This window comes from Temnothorax nylanderi, unplaced genomic scaffold (assembly GCF_030848795.1).
Source record: "Temnothorax nylanderi isolate EJ_2023f unplaced genomic scaffold, tnyl_v1.0 TNYL_tig0017_pilon, whole genome shotgun sequence".
In the NCBI taxonomy this organism is placed as follows: Eukaryota; Metazoa; Arthropoda; class Insecta; order Hymenoptera; family Formicidae; genus Temnothorax; species Temnothorax nylanderi.
In genome coordinates, this window is record NW_027249079.1 from 720,465 (window position 1) to 738,540 (window position 18,076).

General features: G+C 44.9%; 2 protein-coding genes across 5 annotated transcripts; one reads left to right on the top strand and one right to left on the bottom strand.

Annotated features, from left to right (window-relative positions):
- Positions 1 to 395: 395 nt before the first annotated feature.
- On the bottom strand, positions 396 to 4,817 carry LOC139768618 (tsukushi). The gene is made up of 6 exons (XM_071698987.1): positions 4,593 to 4,817; positions 3,707 to 3,978; positions 1,845 to 2,101; positions 1,450 to 1,741; positions 1,215 to 1,373; positions 396 to 1,094 (listed from the first exon to the last, which is right to left on the bottom strand). Exons 1-6 carry the CDS (start codon positions 4,747 to 4,749, stop codon positions 768 to 770), a joined length of 1,464 nt encoding a protein of 487 aa, XP_071555088.1. The 5' UTR covers positions 4,750 to 4,817; the 3' UTR covers positions 396 to 767.
- Positions 4,818 to 8,479: 3,662 nt separating this feature from the next.
- LOC139768621 (homeobox protein PKNOX2) lies at positions 8,480 to 17,977 on the top strand. Of its 4 annotated transcripts, none has more exons than XM_071698989.1 (8): positions 8,480 to 9,068; positions 11,023 to 11,142; positions 11,234 to 11,543; positions 11,879 to 12,079; positions 12,362 to 12,656; positions 12,870 to 13,010; positions 13,168 to 13,361; positions 13,436 to 17,977. In XM_071698989.1, the coding sequence occupies exons 3-8, from the start codon at positions 11,235 to 11,237 to the stop codon at positions 13,754 to 13,756; spliced, it is 1,461 nt and encodes a 486-aa protein (XP_071555090.1). In that variant the 5' UTR covers positions 8,480 to 9,068; positions 11,023 to 11,142; position 11,234; the 3' UTR covers positions 13,757 to 17,977. The 4 variants fall into 4 exon arrangements, with proteins under 4 accessions (XP_071555090.1, XP_071555093.1, XP_071555091.1 ...); XM_071698990.1 differs by lacking the exon at positions 8,480 to 9,068 and adding an exon at positions 9,720 to 10,289; XM_071698991.1 differs by lacking the exon at positions 8,480 to 9,068 and adding an exon at positions 10,299 to 10,533.
- Positions 17,978 to 18,076: the final 99 nt, after the last annotated feature.

The following is an 18,076-nucleotide window of genomic DNA, read 5'->3' on the forward strand; positions in this document are numbered from 1 at the left end:
TCTGCTGGCGTGACGACGGCCGGCTATGATTAGGGTCGAGGGACGCGTGCCGACATTTAGACGGGGTTGCTTCTGCGATTATTGAGTAAATTAACGTCGCGGTAATTGCGTTACCGGCGCGTGTCCATCCGTCCGTGTGCGTCCGCCCGCGTCGCCCGGCGTCGCTCGGCGTCGCGTAACTCTCGCCTCACCTCGCACCCTCCGCGCATTTGGGCTGAGAGAGAAAGAGAGAGAGAGAGAGAGAGAGAGAGAGAGCCGCCCTCCGCGCGACTCTGCCTGTAAAGCCGAAAATCCATCGTCCGGGGTTTCGGCCGCGGCTCGGGAACGTCCTTCGCCGAGACTCGTGAATCCTCCGGGGACTCGTTAGACAACGCAAGAGCAACGGGAGGCACGCATTAATTTTCAAGTTTTGTGTTTATTGTGATACGTGTCGTACAGCCCAAAGCGCGACGGGCTGCGCTTCACAATGGTGCGCTTTTTCGAACAGGAGAAATGTACACCTAACTCGCTCACGCGACGATATAGCGCATTGCGCTTTACGATATCTTAACAAAACGTATAAAAGATACGCCGTACATATTTGATGAAGCTTATTGTTAGACTAGATGTATTCGATGCGTCATCCGATATTGCGGATCCTGTTGCAATCTAAACACTATCTCTTTGTACCTCGTTGTTTCTTGATGTCGGCTTAATGTTAAAAGAAGCAAGAGTAAGTAGCAAAGAGGTGCAACTGCGTTAAAAAATATATATATACATATATGTTGTTAAATGTCATCGTCGTTGGACGCGCGTTTATAGAAGGCACGGGAGAAGGTGGCAGGACCTTGCGACCCGCAGAAGAAGAAGCCGCGTCGCCAGAAGACGAAGAACGCCATGCCGATCGGGATCGCGACGAGTAGACCGATTAGCACTCCCACGAGGATCGCGGCATCCTTTTCCGGTCTCGCGTTCCACAAATCCAAGCAGCGTAGATGTCGGTCAGCCAAGGACGTGAGCTTCTCTCCCTCGTGTTCCGGCGGTGCGAAACAGATGAGCTCCTCGGCCTCCTCGCCCATTAGCGCCTCGCCGTATTCCGGCAACACGTTCCCGATCTGCGAGAGATAATCCGTTAGTTATCGTCGTATTCGATCCGATCGCGACGAGCGAGAGCCTCTTTACTCATTTTTTTCCTCCCCCGACAGCTCGCGCGTCCCTCGATTGTCGGAACTTACCAGATATTGATTACGGCAATCGCAGCTCCACTGGTTGTTCGTCAGGCGCAATTCGTCGAGCTTGTCCCATCTCCCGATGAGCAACATCGGCAGATACCGGAGAGCGTTGGACGCCACGTTCAGCTTTTTCAACGGCGGCCATATCGTGCCCTCGGCGGTCTACGAAACAGCACGCAGTAAATTAAAACCGTTGTCGACGATGCATTTACCGTCGGCTGTCGTATGTCCGACGTACCTTGGACGCCATCGCGTACTCATCGATGCGCTGTAATTTCTTGCAATTTTGCAATTGGAGACTCTCCAGGCTGGTCAACGCCGACAACCCGCCGAATCCAATCTCCGTCAGATTCGGCATCTCGCGCATACTGAGCTCCTTCAGTTTTGTCAGTTTGGGAAAGGCGTTCGCGAGATTGATAATGCGTATCGAATTGCCATCCAAGCTAAGGTACTCCAAGGTCTTGGCCTCCTCTAAGGCCCTGGGCGGAACTGTGAGCTGATTGCCGGTCAGGTTCAGCTTCTTCAAATGCCTATGGAAGAGCAACGGAAAGATCTCAGGAAACCCGATCTCGGGCGATGTAAACGTAACCGCATCAAAACTGTAATCGTCGCATATATTTCTCTGTTTCTTACTTGGCATTGTGGAACTGAACGCTCGGCAGTTCTCTCAGCTGGCAATAACTGATGTCCAACTCTTCCAAGTACGACAAGCTGCTGATCGCTATGGATGTACGATAGTCGAATACGCCAAAGGGATTTTCCGCTAGCTTTAGCACTTTAAGGTCGGCAAGGTGCTCAAATATGCTCTGATGTAACCAGTGAAGTACGTTACCACTAAGGTCCAAGATTTTCAGGGTCAGAGGCTCGTACGCTTCTGGCGAGAACCTTCCCTAAAACGATCAGGAATAACGTCATTCATAATAAACAGATAGGAAAACAGAAAACATGTGGTAATCAATTTGAGCGGAATAAAAGTCGCAAGATTCCTTTATAAACAAGGAAGCGAAAGTTCTAAACGAGGTGTGAACGAGTAATGTCCATTTTCATCAATGCAGATTAACCTTAAGTGATTTAAATTACTTTATATTTTTATCTAATTCTTAGAACTAGAAAAAGATAAAAAGTAAGTTAAATCAAGATTAAAGTCTGCGTTAGTACAAATGAACATAAACGATTTATCTGAGAAGAGAGTTAAATATTTTACCGCGACGCAAGGATAGGCGTAGTCATGAGCCACATAAGGCTCATCAATCGGTAATCTTATCATCATAAAACGTTTCACTGCCGTATCAATTCTAAAAAAACCATCGAATTCAGAGAATGCTCGGAATTCGGCACTCTGTGAAATAAATTTTTCCGCGAATTTGCTTTATCTGTACAAGTTGAACAAAGAGATATATTCTTTTTAGCTTATCCCTCTCTCGTTATTTTCTATCGCTCGCGAGCCGAACAAACGATCAATGCGCGACGGTAATTTTCGGTTGGAATAAAATCAGGACAGTTTCGCCGAAATGTTGATAGATTATGTATCTCCAAGCGATAGAGTTCTACGATGAATCCTTTCATATCCAAATTATTTAACGGCTACAAAAATATATTTGTACCTGTATGCATATTTTATGACGAATGAGCGATTCATAAGAACATTTTGACATTTTGAAAACAGTTAAGGACTTTATGCGTCACTTTTATTGCAATTATGTAGGGGAGACCGGGGCTAATAATTTGCATTGCGAAGTTATTGTACACAATGAAATTTGTGCGCAATAACTTTTTATACTTCTTTTCTTAATTTTGGTCAGTAAATTCACTTGAAATATTTCGAGGAAGTTATAGTTTTACGAGCTTCGTATAACATTATAACTTTCTTGAAGTATTAGCTTGAATTTATAATAATTCTTATCATCGAACCGTAGCGGTAACTAAATGAAAGATGTGATAACACCTAAAAAGTTATTCAAATACATATCGAGATACGTGCTATCTATAAGTATACGAAGTTTCTATACTTCGTCCAACGCGAAATCATGGTTGATCAAACATAAATAACGATAGGGCACAGTCGAGCCGCAACAAGGTGTTCGCGTTAAATTATTTTATTTTTAATAGTGTTGGACAATATCTATTAAAAATAAAAATAATTTAACGCGAATACCTTGTTGCGGCTCTGTGCCCTATCGTTATTTATGTTTGATCAACCATGATCTCCCGTTGGACGGAGTATATAGTTATCTATCTAAGGCGCGAAGGGAACTAATGTATATTCGCTAATATGAAAATTTAGATGACAGTAATGTTTTTTAAATTCTAAATACGCGGCCGTGTGTGGCTACAGTCGAAATGGGAAAGGATTAAGTGTCTGGATTGTCCGGAATCGCGGAGCGTCAGAATCTCTCTCGTCGATCGATGAATCATGAATTGGAGGCGAGCCACGTTCGCTCCGCCTTCAGATCGGCCTAACGCGCGTTAACTCGCGAAGATATCGTTCCGATTACCTCGAAGACGTGCGGCTGCAGCTGCTCCGACGTGAGCTGGTTATGACTCAGGTCCAATTCGGTGAGATTAACGAGCTCCTTGAAGGCGCGATAGTCGATTTTCACGATACGGTTCTTTCGCAGGATCAGTTTCCCGACGGCTATCCGCGGGAAGGGCGTGACGTGCACCAGGCGATTATGCTCGAACGAGATTACCTTCGCCGTCACGTTCGACCATTGCTCCTTCTCGAAGTGCGTCTCCAAGCTGCGATTGCTGCAGTCTACGTAATTATCTAAAAAGGAGTGTGTTACTCTCATGTCTATCGATGCAGATTAGCTTTAATCTCACACATAGTTTAACTTTACTCTTTATTTTTTTTAAATAATTCTTAGAACTGGAGGAGGATAGAAAGTAAGTTAAGCTAATCTTAAAACTGAAATGTCTATAATAATGTCCATTTCTACCAATGTAGATTAATTTTAATCTCGATTTAACTTACTCTTTTTACCTTTTTTCCCCTAATTCTTTAGAACTAGAAAAAAAATAAAAAGTAAGTTAAACCGAGATTAAAGTTTATCTACATCGATAGAAATGGACATTAGACATTTTAGTTTTAGAATTAGCTTAATTTACTTTTCTATCTTCCTCCAGTTCTAATAATTATGAAAAAAAGATCAAGAGTAAAATCAAGCCGAGATTAAAGTTATTCTTCGAGCTAGAAAAGGATGAAGAGTTATAACCCGAGATTATAGAGTTAACATACATATTGGAAATGGATATTAACTATTGAGCGTCCCGTGAATTTCTGTGATACGAAGAGAAAACTTTGCCATGTTACCCGCGAGCGCGTTATCAAGCGTTGGCTCGCCTTCGATCGAGCTAGATAGTATTGAATTGCGACACTACCTGTACAAGAGCACACGGCACATATACTCTCGGGTCCCGACGTCGCGTTGTCCGCTTTAATCGCACTCGGAACTACGGTCGTCGCGTTTCCCGCGGGGCTCTCGCACCTCGCGAGAAGAATTACCGCGAGCAGGGGCACCGACAGTCGGAGGTCCATCCTGACGCGTAGAAGCTCACGACTTTCTGAGCTTCCTCGCGGTGTCGACTGAAATTGAATATATCCGACCGTATCTGACGCTTCGCGTACGATAACAAGGTGTAAGCGCGATAAGATAACATCGCTCGTGTAATTACTCATCGCTCGAGACGAGCTGGAGAAGCGCCGAGAAACGCGGCGTTAGCTGATAATCCCGCTCTAAACCACGAGCCGATTCGATCGAGACACGTAATTTCGAATTCAAATCGCGATATTTCGCAGGCGACGCGTTTTAGCGTCTCACCCGCGCACCGTGAGAAATCTCACGAAATCGAAAGTAGAGAATTTTGCTGCGCGAAATGCGCAGCATGTCATTGTAGAGAAGATATCGTGTGTTAAAGCGTGAATTTTTTCAAGTGGCTGTCCGAGTTAGTAGAGCCTCCGCACAAAACTTTCGTATGGTATAAACGTAACGTAGATCAACGCACAAGAAACGTATTGACGTATAACGCCGTAGTCGATACGTTTCTTGTGCGTTGATCTACGTTACGTTACGCTACGCTATCATACGAGAGTCTTGTGCGGAGGCTCTTAGCTAATCGCCGGTCGGAATCAGAGAGCCAGTTTGAAACGCGGGGCCGAGCGCGATCAATCGTTATCGGAAGCGCGACACGCCGCCTCGATAGTCAAAGTAGCGACATCTGCGGTCGCGTGGCGAAACCTGGGGGCGATTGGAAGATTATTCATTAGCGACGAAAGAAATTTAAATTTATTTTCTCCCGCGTCATCGATCGATACACAAGTTGTTAAAAAAACTTAATTGTAAAAATTTAGAGCCGAGTCTCAGGCGAAATAAGTTTAAACCGGATTACAAGCCGCCATGTAAACGTATAGTCGCAAAAAGGTATTGATCCGATGATGACAATTTAAAATTAGAAGGGAATCGAAAAGTCGAAAGTGCAGAGACGTGCAAAACCAGAGAGAAGAATGAGAGACGACACGGCCCGGTTTTAGATGATCCGCGAACGCGATACGCCCTCTGGGAACGATGTAAAACGTGCACATGAACTACGTAGCCAATGTCCACGTTTGGGCCACGGGGTAACACATACGTGCACGATTTAGGTTGCGTTCCGTGCTAATGTCGGTAACGCAAAGTTATTGATTTTTCGTTATGTGAGCGAGCGAGAAGGTATAAGAGCGAGCGAGACAGTAATTGGAGTGAGCGAGATGAGAATAATACATGCAGAAGGCTCGGGGGTGGGGATCTGATCGAGGATCGAGCATCGAGTCTTTTCCTTGCGCGCCGTTGTTCTTATGGGAGCAAATACTTTATCGAATGGAAATTCTTGTTTTGTTCCTCGTAGCTTTCCACTGCAGCTCATTTTGCATCTGATCCATCCGATTTACCCACTTCAATAGTACAATCGTCAATGAAGCTTATATTACACAACCTGTAACAAACATTATATCAAAATATCAAAATAATCTCTTTTATTCCCTTGAATAAAATATATTTTTATTTATAGTAATTGCTGAAAGAAAGTCATCAAATTAAGAAAAGAATTAAGAAAATGTATTATTAATTTTTTAATTTCCAAATTTGATCTTCTCAAAAACTTTATACAAAATTTTTTAATATACATTATTTATTATATATTATTATATATTATTTTATATACACTTTTGCAACTACTTTTCGACTGTATTTGCAATTGATTATTTATTTAAAAACACATACAATTAAGAAAAAAAGAATCTATAAAATGAGCAGCAGTGTTATGATATACAACGTAAAATACATACGAAGACCAACTTGTAGACCGACGAAGACCGTTCTGCAGAAATTGTAAAATACAGTTGAAAAAGTAATCCTATGTAGGGCGGCAGTGTGGTCTAGTGGTAGAGCGCCAGACTCGTAATCTGAGGAACCAGGTTCGAGTCCACTAGAGCCATGGAAAGTTTTTTCCGAAAGCTGCGCCCCCTCCGTGCAAGATTATAGGCCCCTTGTGCGGAGCAAACTGGGCTCCGTCTTTCGGAAGAGACGTTAAACCGTTGGTCCAAAAATTTCATTCAAGGCATATTTTCTATGCAAACTGCAATTTTCTACGTCCGACCTCGGTGTCCATTTCTTGGAGCACATTAATTTGTCCCTCCGTGCAGCCACCGCTGCCGCTGGCAGCCTCGGTGTCCGACTCCTCGACTGGTCTCTAAATCATATTAATAATATATTTATTATACCTATATATAATACATTATGGGCCGGTTGTTCCAACCTTTTGGTAAACTAACTAATAGTTAAATCATATAAATGTCTTTGTTTATCCTTTACATTAGACAAAGATAGACATATGATTTAACTATTAGACTAGAGACCAGTCGAGGAGTCGGACACCGAGGCTGCCAGCGGCAGCGGTGGCTGCACGGAGGGACAATTTAATGTGCTCCAAGAAATGGACACCGAGGTCGGACGTAGAAAATTGCAGTTGCATAGAAAATATGCCTTGAATGAAATTTTTGGACCAACGGTTTAACGTCTCTTCCGAAAGACGGAGCCCAGTTTGCTCCGCACAAGGGGCCTATAATCTTGCACGGAGGGGGCGCAGCTTTCGGAAAAAACTTTCCATGGCTCTAGTGGACTCGAACCTGGTTCCTCAGATTACGAGTCTGGCGCTCTACCACTAGACCACACTGCCGCCCTACATAGGATTACTTTTTCAACTGTATTTTACAATTTCTGCAGAACGGTCTTCGTCGGTCTACAAGTTGGTCTTCGTATGTATTTTACGTTGTATATCATAACACTGCTGCTCATTTTATAGATTCTTTTTTTCTTAATTGTATGTGTTTTTAAATAAATAATCAATTGCAAATACAGTCGAAAAGTAGTTGCAAAAGTGTATATAAAATAATATATAATAATATATAATAAATAATGTATATTAAAAAATTTTGTATAAAGTTTTTGAGAAGATCAAATTTGGAAATTAAAAAATTAATAATACATTTTCTTAATTCTTTTCTTAATTTGATGACTTTCTTTCAGCAATTACTATAAATAAAAATATATTTTATTCAAGGGAATAAAAGAGATTATTTTGATATTTTGATATAATGTTTGTTACAGGTTGTGTAATATAAGCTTCATTGACGATTGTACTATTGAAGTGGGTAAATCGGATGGATCAGATGCAAAATGAGCTGCAGTGGAAAGCTACGAGGAACAAAACAAGAATTTCCATTCGATAAAGTATTTGCTCCCATAAGAACAACGGCGCGCAAGGAAAAGACTCGATGCTCGATCCTCGATCAGATCCCCACCCCCGAGCCTTCTGCATGTATTATTCTCATCTCGCTCACTCCAATTACTGTCTCGCTCGCTCTTATACCTTCTCGCTCGCTCACATAACGAAAAATCAATAACTTTGCGTTACCGACATTAGCACGGAACGCAACCTAAATCGTGCACGTATGTGTTACCCCGTGGCCCAAACGTGGACATTGGCTACGTAGTTCATGTGCACGTTTTACATCGTTCCCAGAGGGCGTATCGCGTTCGCGGATCACCTAAAGCCCCTTGCACAATAGGCGTAAGCGATAGCGATAGCGACAGCGACAAGGTTGCCGACAAAGCTATACCTTTGTCGGCAACGTCGCTGTCGCTATCGCTATCGCTATCTCCTATTGTGCAAGGGGCTTAAAACCGGGCCGTGTCGTCTCTCATTCTTCTCTCTGGCATAACGGTGTAAAAAAGTGCAAACAAGTATTAAAAAAAAACGGATTACGTGGCGCCATCCGACGGGCAGTCGGGATACCTCGACGGCGCCGCCGCGGCGAGAAACCTTCGCGAAAAGTATTGAATCGGTGACGTCACAAAAGACGGGAGCCAGTGGAAAGGAGTGGACGGGGTGAACGGAGTGGCGTTTGTGCGAAAAAATGTCCGGCTACCGGGATTTATCGTCTACGTGAACGTGCGGCGAACGGTACTCGCGATCAGCGGCGTGAGTCGTGAGTCACCGGCGCTACGCGCGCAGGACGGACACCGGTGCACGTCGGACACTGGCGATTTTTTCGGTCGATCTCTCTCCGGGATCGCGAGCGATCAAGTGCGTGCGTGCGTGCGTGCGTACGTGCATTCTTCTCCCCCGGGCACGTGCACGGAGCGAAACACGGGGCTCCTCCCCTGCCCCGTCGATGCTTGTCGTGGCCTGTCGGGCCTCGCGACGACTATGACGGTTCGATCGCGCCGCGTAGTCGCGTGAAAAACAAAACGAGCGAGGGCCGCGCGCGGAGGTGCAGCGCGCCGCTTCTAGGTGGATCGACGCTACGAGAGTCTCACGGTAAGGACCGAATCGATCTGCGTGTTCTCGCGATCGGCAGCGGTCAGGACGGTCGTCGATTCGTTCGCTCGACGTTCGTTGCCGCGTCTTCCATACGACGGCGGCGGCGGCAGCGAGGTTAGGTTCGGCCAGAGTCCGTTTCCAAAGCGGCGGCCGTAAACGCCCATTTTTCTCGACGGGACGAGATCGGCTCGTCGCGAGCCGCGTCGCGAGAATCGGCGTTCTCGTGGACTCGCGCGGGCGACGTCGACAACATCGTCGTCGCGATCTTTATCCTCGTCCTTCGAGCTCTCGATCGCGCGTCCTCGCGGATTAGCGTCGTCGCGAATGTCGCCCGCGTGTTTTTCGTTTCGCGCGGAAGATACGCGGACGCGGGATTCTCGGTCGTCAGATTTCACGTTGCGCGACGCAACACGCGGAGCCGAGGAGCTGAAAATCATGATCAGATTCCTCCCGGCGAGAACGCGCTCCGAATCCGACAGTGGATTCCGACAATCGCCGATAATCGGCCTTCGGCTCGCTCGCCGTCCGACATTTTTGTACGAAAAAGGTGGGCCGCCTCGCGGATCCTTCGCGGAAGCGCGCAGCTTCGTTTCTCGGGGCGGGAGGGTGGGGGAGAAAAGCGTTCGACGTAAACAAGCGTCATCTACGAGACGACGCTGATCCCGGAATACTTTGCGAGTTTGGAGGCGCCCGGAGACGCGAGATGGAACAGCGCATTTCGATACCGTTGCGAGACGATCAGCTGATATAATAGGGTCTGTTTTCTATTGCCTGAATGTGGAGTAAAAAAAGAACACTGAACTAGTGGCAGCCAGTTCAGCAATAGAAAACAGACTCATAATATTTCGGTCGCTCGTGCGATCACTACGATCTTTCGAGGGGCGAGACAGGCCCGAGAAAGCGAGAAAGAAAGAAAAAGAGAGAGAGAGAAAAGAGAACGCGACGACGACGCTGTCGCCGCGTGTCTCGTCCCTAATCGCGACACGGCCTTCTCCGAGGGCGCGCGGCGGCGATCACCCTTCGACTTTATCGAACGAGCAATGACAGGCCGGGAAAAGAAGCGCGAGGTGGAAGAGGGGAAGGAGGTGGTGGTGGAGGTGGAGGAGGAGGAGGCGCGGTCCGCCTCCCGTTTGTAAAGTGTAACGTTCGCAGGGCGTGTTTTAACTGCGGCCGTATCTCTGCGCGGCGACGAGCCCTCTCGTCGCGCGAGTCGCGCAGGTTAGGCTCGGCCGATGATCGACGGGCAGTAAACAGTGGCCGGTGCCTCTGCCGTTTTCGGAGCGGCGGACCCACGTGCCGAGGGGAAATCGCGGACCCTCCGTCCCGTCGTCTCTCCGCGATGAGATTCGCTCCTGGCTCCGACGGCCGCCTCTCTCGGAATCTCTCGAGACGGGACGAGTGCGGAGGCGCGCGGTGATCTCGCTCGGGGAGAGAGAGAGAAAAAAAAAACATTCTCCCTTACGTAAGACGACCTCGTGGCCGCGACTTTGCCCCTTGTACCTCGCCGCTCGCCGCCAGCCGCCAGTTTTGCGGAAGCTGGCTGGAGCTCCCGACGGGATTTCTCACCCGCGCGCGTTTCTCCGAACTGTCCTTTTCGTCTTTTTTTTTTCTTTCGCTGGCGCTATTTAACCCGCGTCGGGAAAGACACACGCCGTTCCGAAATCGATGGGAGCCCTGGGCGCCGATGGCGCCGATGCTGTCTAATGATGACATTTAAATGCGGTGCCGCATCGTTCGATTGTTCGCGCGGCGCGGCGGGACGCGACGTTTTTCTTTCTCTCCTCTCTTTTTCTCTTTTTTTTCTCTTTATCGATTTTTCACTTTCTCGCGCGTTCTCTCGCCTTATGCCTTTCGAATTTCGCGGAGCGACCGTTTTTGGCGACCGTAATTAGGAATTAACGGAGCGTCGTAAACGAAGTCAGTCTTATCGCGATTTTGCCTCTTCCCAAAGCATCCTCCGGTTAAACGGGATTTGACCAGCGGGTTAAACGAGTGGTCGGACCCGAGGCGCAGAGGGAACGAGTCGCGGAGGATCCAGACGAAAATGAGGATCGCCAAGGGGGAATGATAGGTAAGAGGGCTCCGTTTTAAGGTGCGATCGATCTAGGGATCGATTAAAGGGACCGTAGGGTATGACGATTCCGCGATGTTGTCTGTGGCAGGATGCAAGAGGGTAATACCGCCGTTGCGCTAGCGATGGTGACCCCCGGATACGACCAGGACCCTGCGAGTGGGGTCGCCGACTATACGACTCATCAGGATCAGGCCCAGTTCGAGGCCGACAAGAGGGCCGTGTACAAACATCCGCTCTTCCCGCTACTGGCGTTACTCTTCGAAAGATGCGAACAGGCGACCCAGAGCTCGGACAACTCCACGTCCGAAAGCTTCAACATGGATATACAGGCTTTCGTCCAGCACCAAGAAAGAGACCGAAAGCCCTTTCTGATCAATGACCCCGAGATTGACGGTTTGGTAAGATCGAAACACCTCACCGAAACGCAACTCCCGCTCGTCTCCCTTTCCTCTCGTTCCCCGCACGCGCCGTTGTGAGGGCCGGAACACAATACAAAAGTACAGGGAATAGGAACAGAATGCTATTATATACGTCTATGGCATTGATACACGGCTTCCGATAGGTTGAAAATCTATTGCTTGCGTTATTCCCTGTGCCTATTTGCCTGTACCTTTGTATTGTGCTCCGGCCCTGAGTCGAGATCGGGAACAAATGAGCGAGAGAGGTGGCGAGAGATGACGATCGGCTGAACGAAACGTTTAAAGGCGTTTCCACGGGGACGCGTTTCTTGCAGATGATCAAGGCGATACAGGTGCTGCGTATCCACCTTCTGGAGCTGGAGAAGGTGCAGGAGCTGTGCAAGGACTTCTGCAACAGGTACATCACGTGTCTGAAGGGCAAGATGCAGAGCGAGAACCTGTTACGCAGCGACTACAGCCACCACGGGCACGACATGGGCCCGTCGAGCGGGAGCAACGGCAGCAGTCCGCTGCAGGTTAGACGTTTGCCCGATATGCCGCGATGAAGCTAGGCTCCCCGGTCTGCCCGGTCTCTATCCCCTTACCAACGTAGATATCCCCGTAGTAGAAGGGATGTACGCGAAGAATCCCGCGACGTCGTTTGCACGTCGGCGATCGTGAATCGCTGTCGATTTGATTGAGGCAGTAATATATATTGTACATATCACCGCGTACGAGCGTACGCGTACATCTCTTGAGATATTACTGAATTTCCCATCCCTGCTCTCTGACGGCTAGTTGAGACATATATTTGCCAGGTGCTGTCATCTACAGGCAATGATGTTGAGTCGGGAGCTAACGGATTCAGAGTGAGCCGAGGGGACGTCGCCGTGGCGGAGAACGACGACGCGAATTTGCACGCGCGAGAAGAGAGCGTTAATCACGACCAACTGTCGTCGGTCCGACCGTCTTCCGCCATCCAACGCTCGGGCAAATCCACTAGCCAGGACCATGACGATCCGCTCTCACCGTCCACGGTGCACGGAAGTACGCCTCTCTCGCAGATCGGGGCGCATCCATGCGCCCCGGTTAACGACATGTATCTCGGCCAAGGTGAGTTTGAACCGCGCGACGCCACCAAGTTGATTCTTTTCGATCGTTCGCGCCGATCGAAAGTTGCGTTGACCCATTCAGGAATCAGGATCGGTTGATCGGTCGAGATATTCTCCTCTCTCGTCGAAACTCTGACTCTTCTTGCTCCTCTCCTCCTGGAGCAGCAGTTGTATTTTGCGCATGACGGATCTCCTGCTAAAATTCCGTTTATAGATGACAGTAGCGAGTATCTGCGGACCATCTCCAACAGGATATACCTGGAAGAAGCCGGATACTGGGGACTACTCGCCTTGCGAGAGCGAGAAAACGCGGAATACGCGGATATCGGGAGGTCTAACAATCAAAAGTATTTCGGTTAGGAATATAATGTGTTTCCTTCCGCGTGCGCGCGCCAGCGCTGAGAAATAGTAACGACTCGTTGCCGTTGCTATCTCTCAACGCGCAAATTACACCGTTATGCTACATTGCATTGAGGATCACGAGTGTAATGGATCACGTCGATCGTGTTTAGACATTACAGTTGCAGGCTCGCCTTCTCCCGCGGCGAGCGAAGACGAGGAGGAGGGTGCCAGCAACGCGGCCTCGAATCACGCTGGGAATCATAGGAGTAATCACGGTAGCGCTAGAAAGGGACGTCAGAAGCGGGGTGTCTTACCCAAACACGCAACTGGCATTATGCGAACGTGGCTCTTTCAGCATTTAGTAGTGAGTAACAATGTCGACAAAACTATCATTCGCGATACGTTTGTTCATTCGTATATAACGCCCATCTGTCGCAGCATCCGTATCCGACCGAGGATGAGAAGCGTCAAATTGCCAGCCAGACGAATTTGACGCTGTTGCAAGTGAACAATTGGTTTATCAACGCTCGTCGACGGATCCTGCAGCCCATGCTGGATGGCGCGGGCACGGACGTGGCGTCGCGCGCGGGGAAACGTCACAAGACCTCGAAACACGCCGCGCAGCAACAGGCGGCCCAGCAACAACAGGCGGGCTGGCAGTCCGATGATTCGGCGAGTGACTCGGGTTCTAGCGACGGTGAGGGAGGTGCCGCTAGATCGAAAGACGGTAACGATAGCGATGAGGATGATCTTCACTGACCTCTGTCGATCACCGAAACGTCAACCTCTTTACGGTACCTTCAAATCCAGTTGCTCATTACAGTATTAAGGTATTCGGGAATAGATATCGCTTTAACTGTCAAATACGTAATTAATCTTGTGAAAGTTAAGAATATGCGGATAGAGGTTATCACGCTCTCTGATCATTCGATATTTTGATTTTTCGTCAGCTACCCGACCGATCTGCTTTTTTACGACAGCTGATTAGATTTATAATCTCGACTATATTATCCACGTGTTAACGAACTCAGAAACGAGAACTGAGATTGAATAGGTACTAGAAAGAGCGGTTTACTTAAGTACATCTAACTCAAACGAAAATATACCTATACGTTTGCATTACGCTACGGGAAATGTTATTTATTTTTCGACGACAAATTTTTAAGTAATTCGCGCACAAGTGAAGATAAATCTAAGCTTTCTTTGAAACTACGATCTTTTGTTAGTTTAATTACGTCACTTGTAACAAACGTACGTCCCTGATGATACTGTTATTTATGACACTTGTAATGTATGTAAAAGATATATATTGTTTTAAGTATAATCACATTATATATTTATATGTATATATATTTTTTATATATTTATATATACATATATAACGTGATTATAACGACTTGACTCGAACAAAGATTTGCCACAAAAAGAAAGATGCTTTTATGATAAATTATTCATATTTTCCATTCAATGTACATTCTTAAGCATTATCCAAGAATTATACAAATTTATTCTTTTTGACACGGTGCATTAATTGTCGCTCAGTTTTTCGTATATAACTTTGATACTATTATGCGTTAGGCGTATAATAAAAGAAAATGGACAAAATCAAATTTTTTTTCTGCTAGCTTTGCCGGCAATACTATGTTATTACTGCTATTGTTGCGATTAATACTGTTACCCAGATACTAACTACCATTACGACTACTATTATTACTATTACTCCTACTATTATTACTACTATGCTACTTCTAGTAATAGTATCACTACTACTATTGCTATTTCTTCCATTACCGCTATTACTATTACTATACTACTATTTCTACTATCATTATCAATATTATTACTGTTAACACTATCGCTCCTGCTACCGCTAAAGCTACTGCTACTACTACTATTATTACTACTACTACTATTACTATTACTACTACTACTGCTATTACTACTATTACTAAATTACTAGTACTATTACTACTACCTATTACTACTAATACCCTGTACTGCTCCTACCACAATAATTGTCATTTTTGTGTCACTACAAAATATCCGCATATTTTTTGTTTTGTGATTATAATGCGTGTGAGCTGTTTTTGAGGTTGAGAAATTGACCTGCTTTACAATTTACAACTTATATAAGGCAATCCAATATGGACAGTGTATGAGAAATGGTAACGGCAATTGCTAACGTTAGCAAATTGAAAGTTGTAAAAAGATGATATGGATAATTAATTAATTTCCAAATTAGATTGAGAATTATAGTTCATAGCATGCAATATTAATTGTACTTTTCGTGCCATTAAAGAGCGTGGTAACTTCCGCGTTTAGTCTTTGTTCAGCTCTGCAGTGTCGTGGCATAGCGAAACGCTGTCCCTCCATGATAATAATAATAATTAATAATATAACTAATAATGATAATAATTATTACGCTATTGATAAATGATAATAATTATAACTATAATTATATATAATAATGATAATAGTAATAACAATAATATAACAGCAGCAGCAGCAGCAACACAACCACAATACAATGATGATATGATACTACTTTAAATATATGATGATTATATTTTTAAACTCTAAGTGTCGTCCCTTGAACGTGTACTGCACGTGTTACATGATACTGTACATATTACATGCGGAACTGTTAGTGAGACAGAGAGAAAGAGAGACAGACAAAGCAGAGAATAAATATTACCAAGTATGTTAAGAAAAGCTAATACTTTTCTTGGAAAAAAGAAATTGGATATATCCAATGATAACGATATAATACATTTTGGGATATTAATGTTTAACGCACTGGCTGTCTACATGTGATCATTACGTTTTACCAGTCGAAATTTTTCTTATCGCGTTACTTTGGCGGGCAGAAGCTCGCTCATCTCGAGCCTCCTACGCGAGTCCGGCGAACTTTCGATATCCACTCACGAACTGGCTGTTCTCGCCGATGCATTCTCGTGTACATACCGTTCTTCCTAATACACATACGCGTGTATATTTATGCTTTCTCCGACGCTATCATTTCCTCGCGATCCGTCCATCGAGATTTGAATGGCTAAGACCGTCTTACCTTGTTAGATTTGACGTAAAGTAACGTAGCGTAAAATTAGTTGTTTCCAAGTTAATTCCATAGGAGGATGTAATCTTGCTGTATCGACAGAAGTCGCAGGAACGTGGAATTCCCATTTTGTTCTTAATTTCTATTTTGTTTTCACCGTTATTGTCGCTGTCACTTTTCTCACGGATATCGCAGTTAGCGATAAGCTGACACTAGTCACTCGATCATAGGAGGGGAATGTGTCATATAATGTAGCCTGTCGAGACGTGGTTGCCTTAAGTAGCCGAATATCATTTCCTCCGTACTTATAATTTTTACGTTGAGTCGATGTATATAGCCAATTGACAAAGTGCTTCCATTAGTAGCTTGTTCGACCTGTTCTTACAAACTCTATATAATTTCTTTTTTTTCCCCCCGTTTCTCAAACGTATAGATTTTTGTACGCCCGATACTCCGCTCAATCACCTAATCGTAATGTCGATTGTAACATCGTAATCATGCGGAATATTTGAATATGCGATATAACTTGAGTAAAACGATATTATCAGTTGCAGACAGCTGACAGTATAGCTCCCGTGCACGGTGCCGCGACATCAGTCTGTTTAAAGTAAATAACGTTCGGCTGCAACAACGATGAACACTAAAAAATAAAACGGAAAGACGAGAAACATGACTCTGCGTTGCTCAACACTGTTTCCTGACTTGAAGAAAAAGCATTCATTGAGAGATCTGTGCTATTCTCAACGGATTGTTTGTAGTAAAAGTAAAGCAATAACTTACAATCGCAATCTAATATAAAAAAAAAGTGTAATCACTCCTCTAGTAATTATTGCTTTGACGAGCTACCTCGTACGGGGCTATACTGTATCCGAGAACTAAATGAACGTAAGATAACGCTTAGATTAAGAGGTAGGTTGTAAGGCTGAACCACGTATACGTATGTGCTGCGGCACCAGACGACTGTGATAATTCGGTGGGCGGTGCCCAGCCTCCTACTTCACTCCTTGTATACTGAAAATTAGTTAAAAGAAAGCGTAAACGATTACCGAAGAGGTTGAACGTATGTCGGGACGTGCGTTGCGTAGAACGTTTCCATCCATATGCACGCGGACAGGCCGAAAAAAACGCGTATATGCACCTGGCATATTTTTCACCGGGCACTCTCGCTTTTTTACTTTGCACGGATGTCCGTGACGTAAAACTTCATTGCGACGCGTGCATGTGGACACTATACAAGACGTAAATGTCTGTCGAATTAACGTTAATGCGAAAAAAAATTATCTATCGAGAATTAAATTAAAAAGAAAGAGATATATAAAGATAGAAATGGGTCAAATAGCTTATGTAATGCAGAAATTATGTTACATGCAGGTATCAGGAAAATCGAAAAAAGTGATGTTATTCATAGAATTTCATAATTACGTGCTTGCTTTTTACTGTAATCAAATCTCCGTATTCCTAATTCATCTGGACAATATTCTAATATTCTGGACGTACCTCCCCGCCTTCATTTCAATGGCACATACATATGCAGAATGAAAATGTCGTTTCTTTTTATCATGTGCACATTTTCACTCTATGCATGCCTGATCAAATAGCAAATGTACAGTAGCAAAGCAGTGATAAGAAAAATTGTCTATTTTATAGATGTTGGAACTAGTTAAAAATATCCTGATTATTTAGGTTATCTAGAAAACAGTGAGATTCTGCATAAATTTCTTAAATCCGAATCAACCTCTTTTCGAGAATGGCCTATTTCTAACTTTGTCCAAATTTCAAGTCGTAAATGAGAAACATATACTTAAATGTATACTAAAAAAAAAAAAAAGAAAGCATAGATATACAAATTAAATACTTCTTTCCCATGTACATCAACGCCCTGTTAAATAAGTTGTTTATCGATAATAAACGCCATCACGCTTGCATTATCACCTTTTTATTTTTACCGCAATTATGTAAGATGCCATTTGTTTTAATACTGTCGATATATTTCTACACCATTGGTCCAACGAAGAGCGATACAT

Bases quoted from the DNA above. Each gene is read 5' to 3' on its own strand.
- LOC139768618 (XM_071698987.1), bottom strand. From the start codon at position 4,749: ATGGACCTCCGACTGTCGGTGCCCCTGCTCGCGGTAATTCTTCTCGCG. The intron at 1,742-1,844 runs GTAAGAAACAGA...GCTCTTCCATAG, and splicing joins GTTCAGTTCCACAATGCCAA to GCATTTGAAGAAGCTGAACC. The intron at 1,095-1,214 runs GTAAGTTCCGAC...TATCTCTCGCAG, and splicing joins ATTGCCGTAATCAATATCTG to ATCGGGAACGTGTTGCCGGA.
- LOC139768621 (XM_071698989.1), top strand. From the start codon at position 11,235: ATGCAAGAGGGTAATACCGCCGTTGCGCTAGCGATGGTGACCCCCGGA. The intron at 12,657-12,869 runs GTGAGTTTGAAC...TTCCGTTTATAG, and splicing joins CGACATGTATCTCGGCCAAG to ATGACAGTAGCGAGTATCTG. The intron at 13,362-13,435 runs GTGAGTAACAAT...CATCTGTCGCAG, and splicing joins GGCTCTTTCAGCATTTAGTA to CATCCGTATCCGACCGAGGA.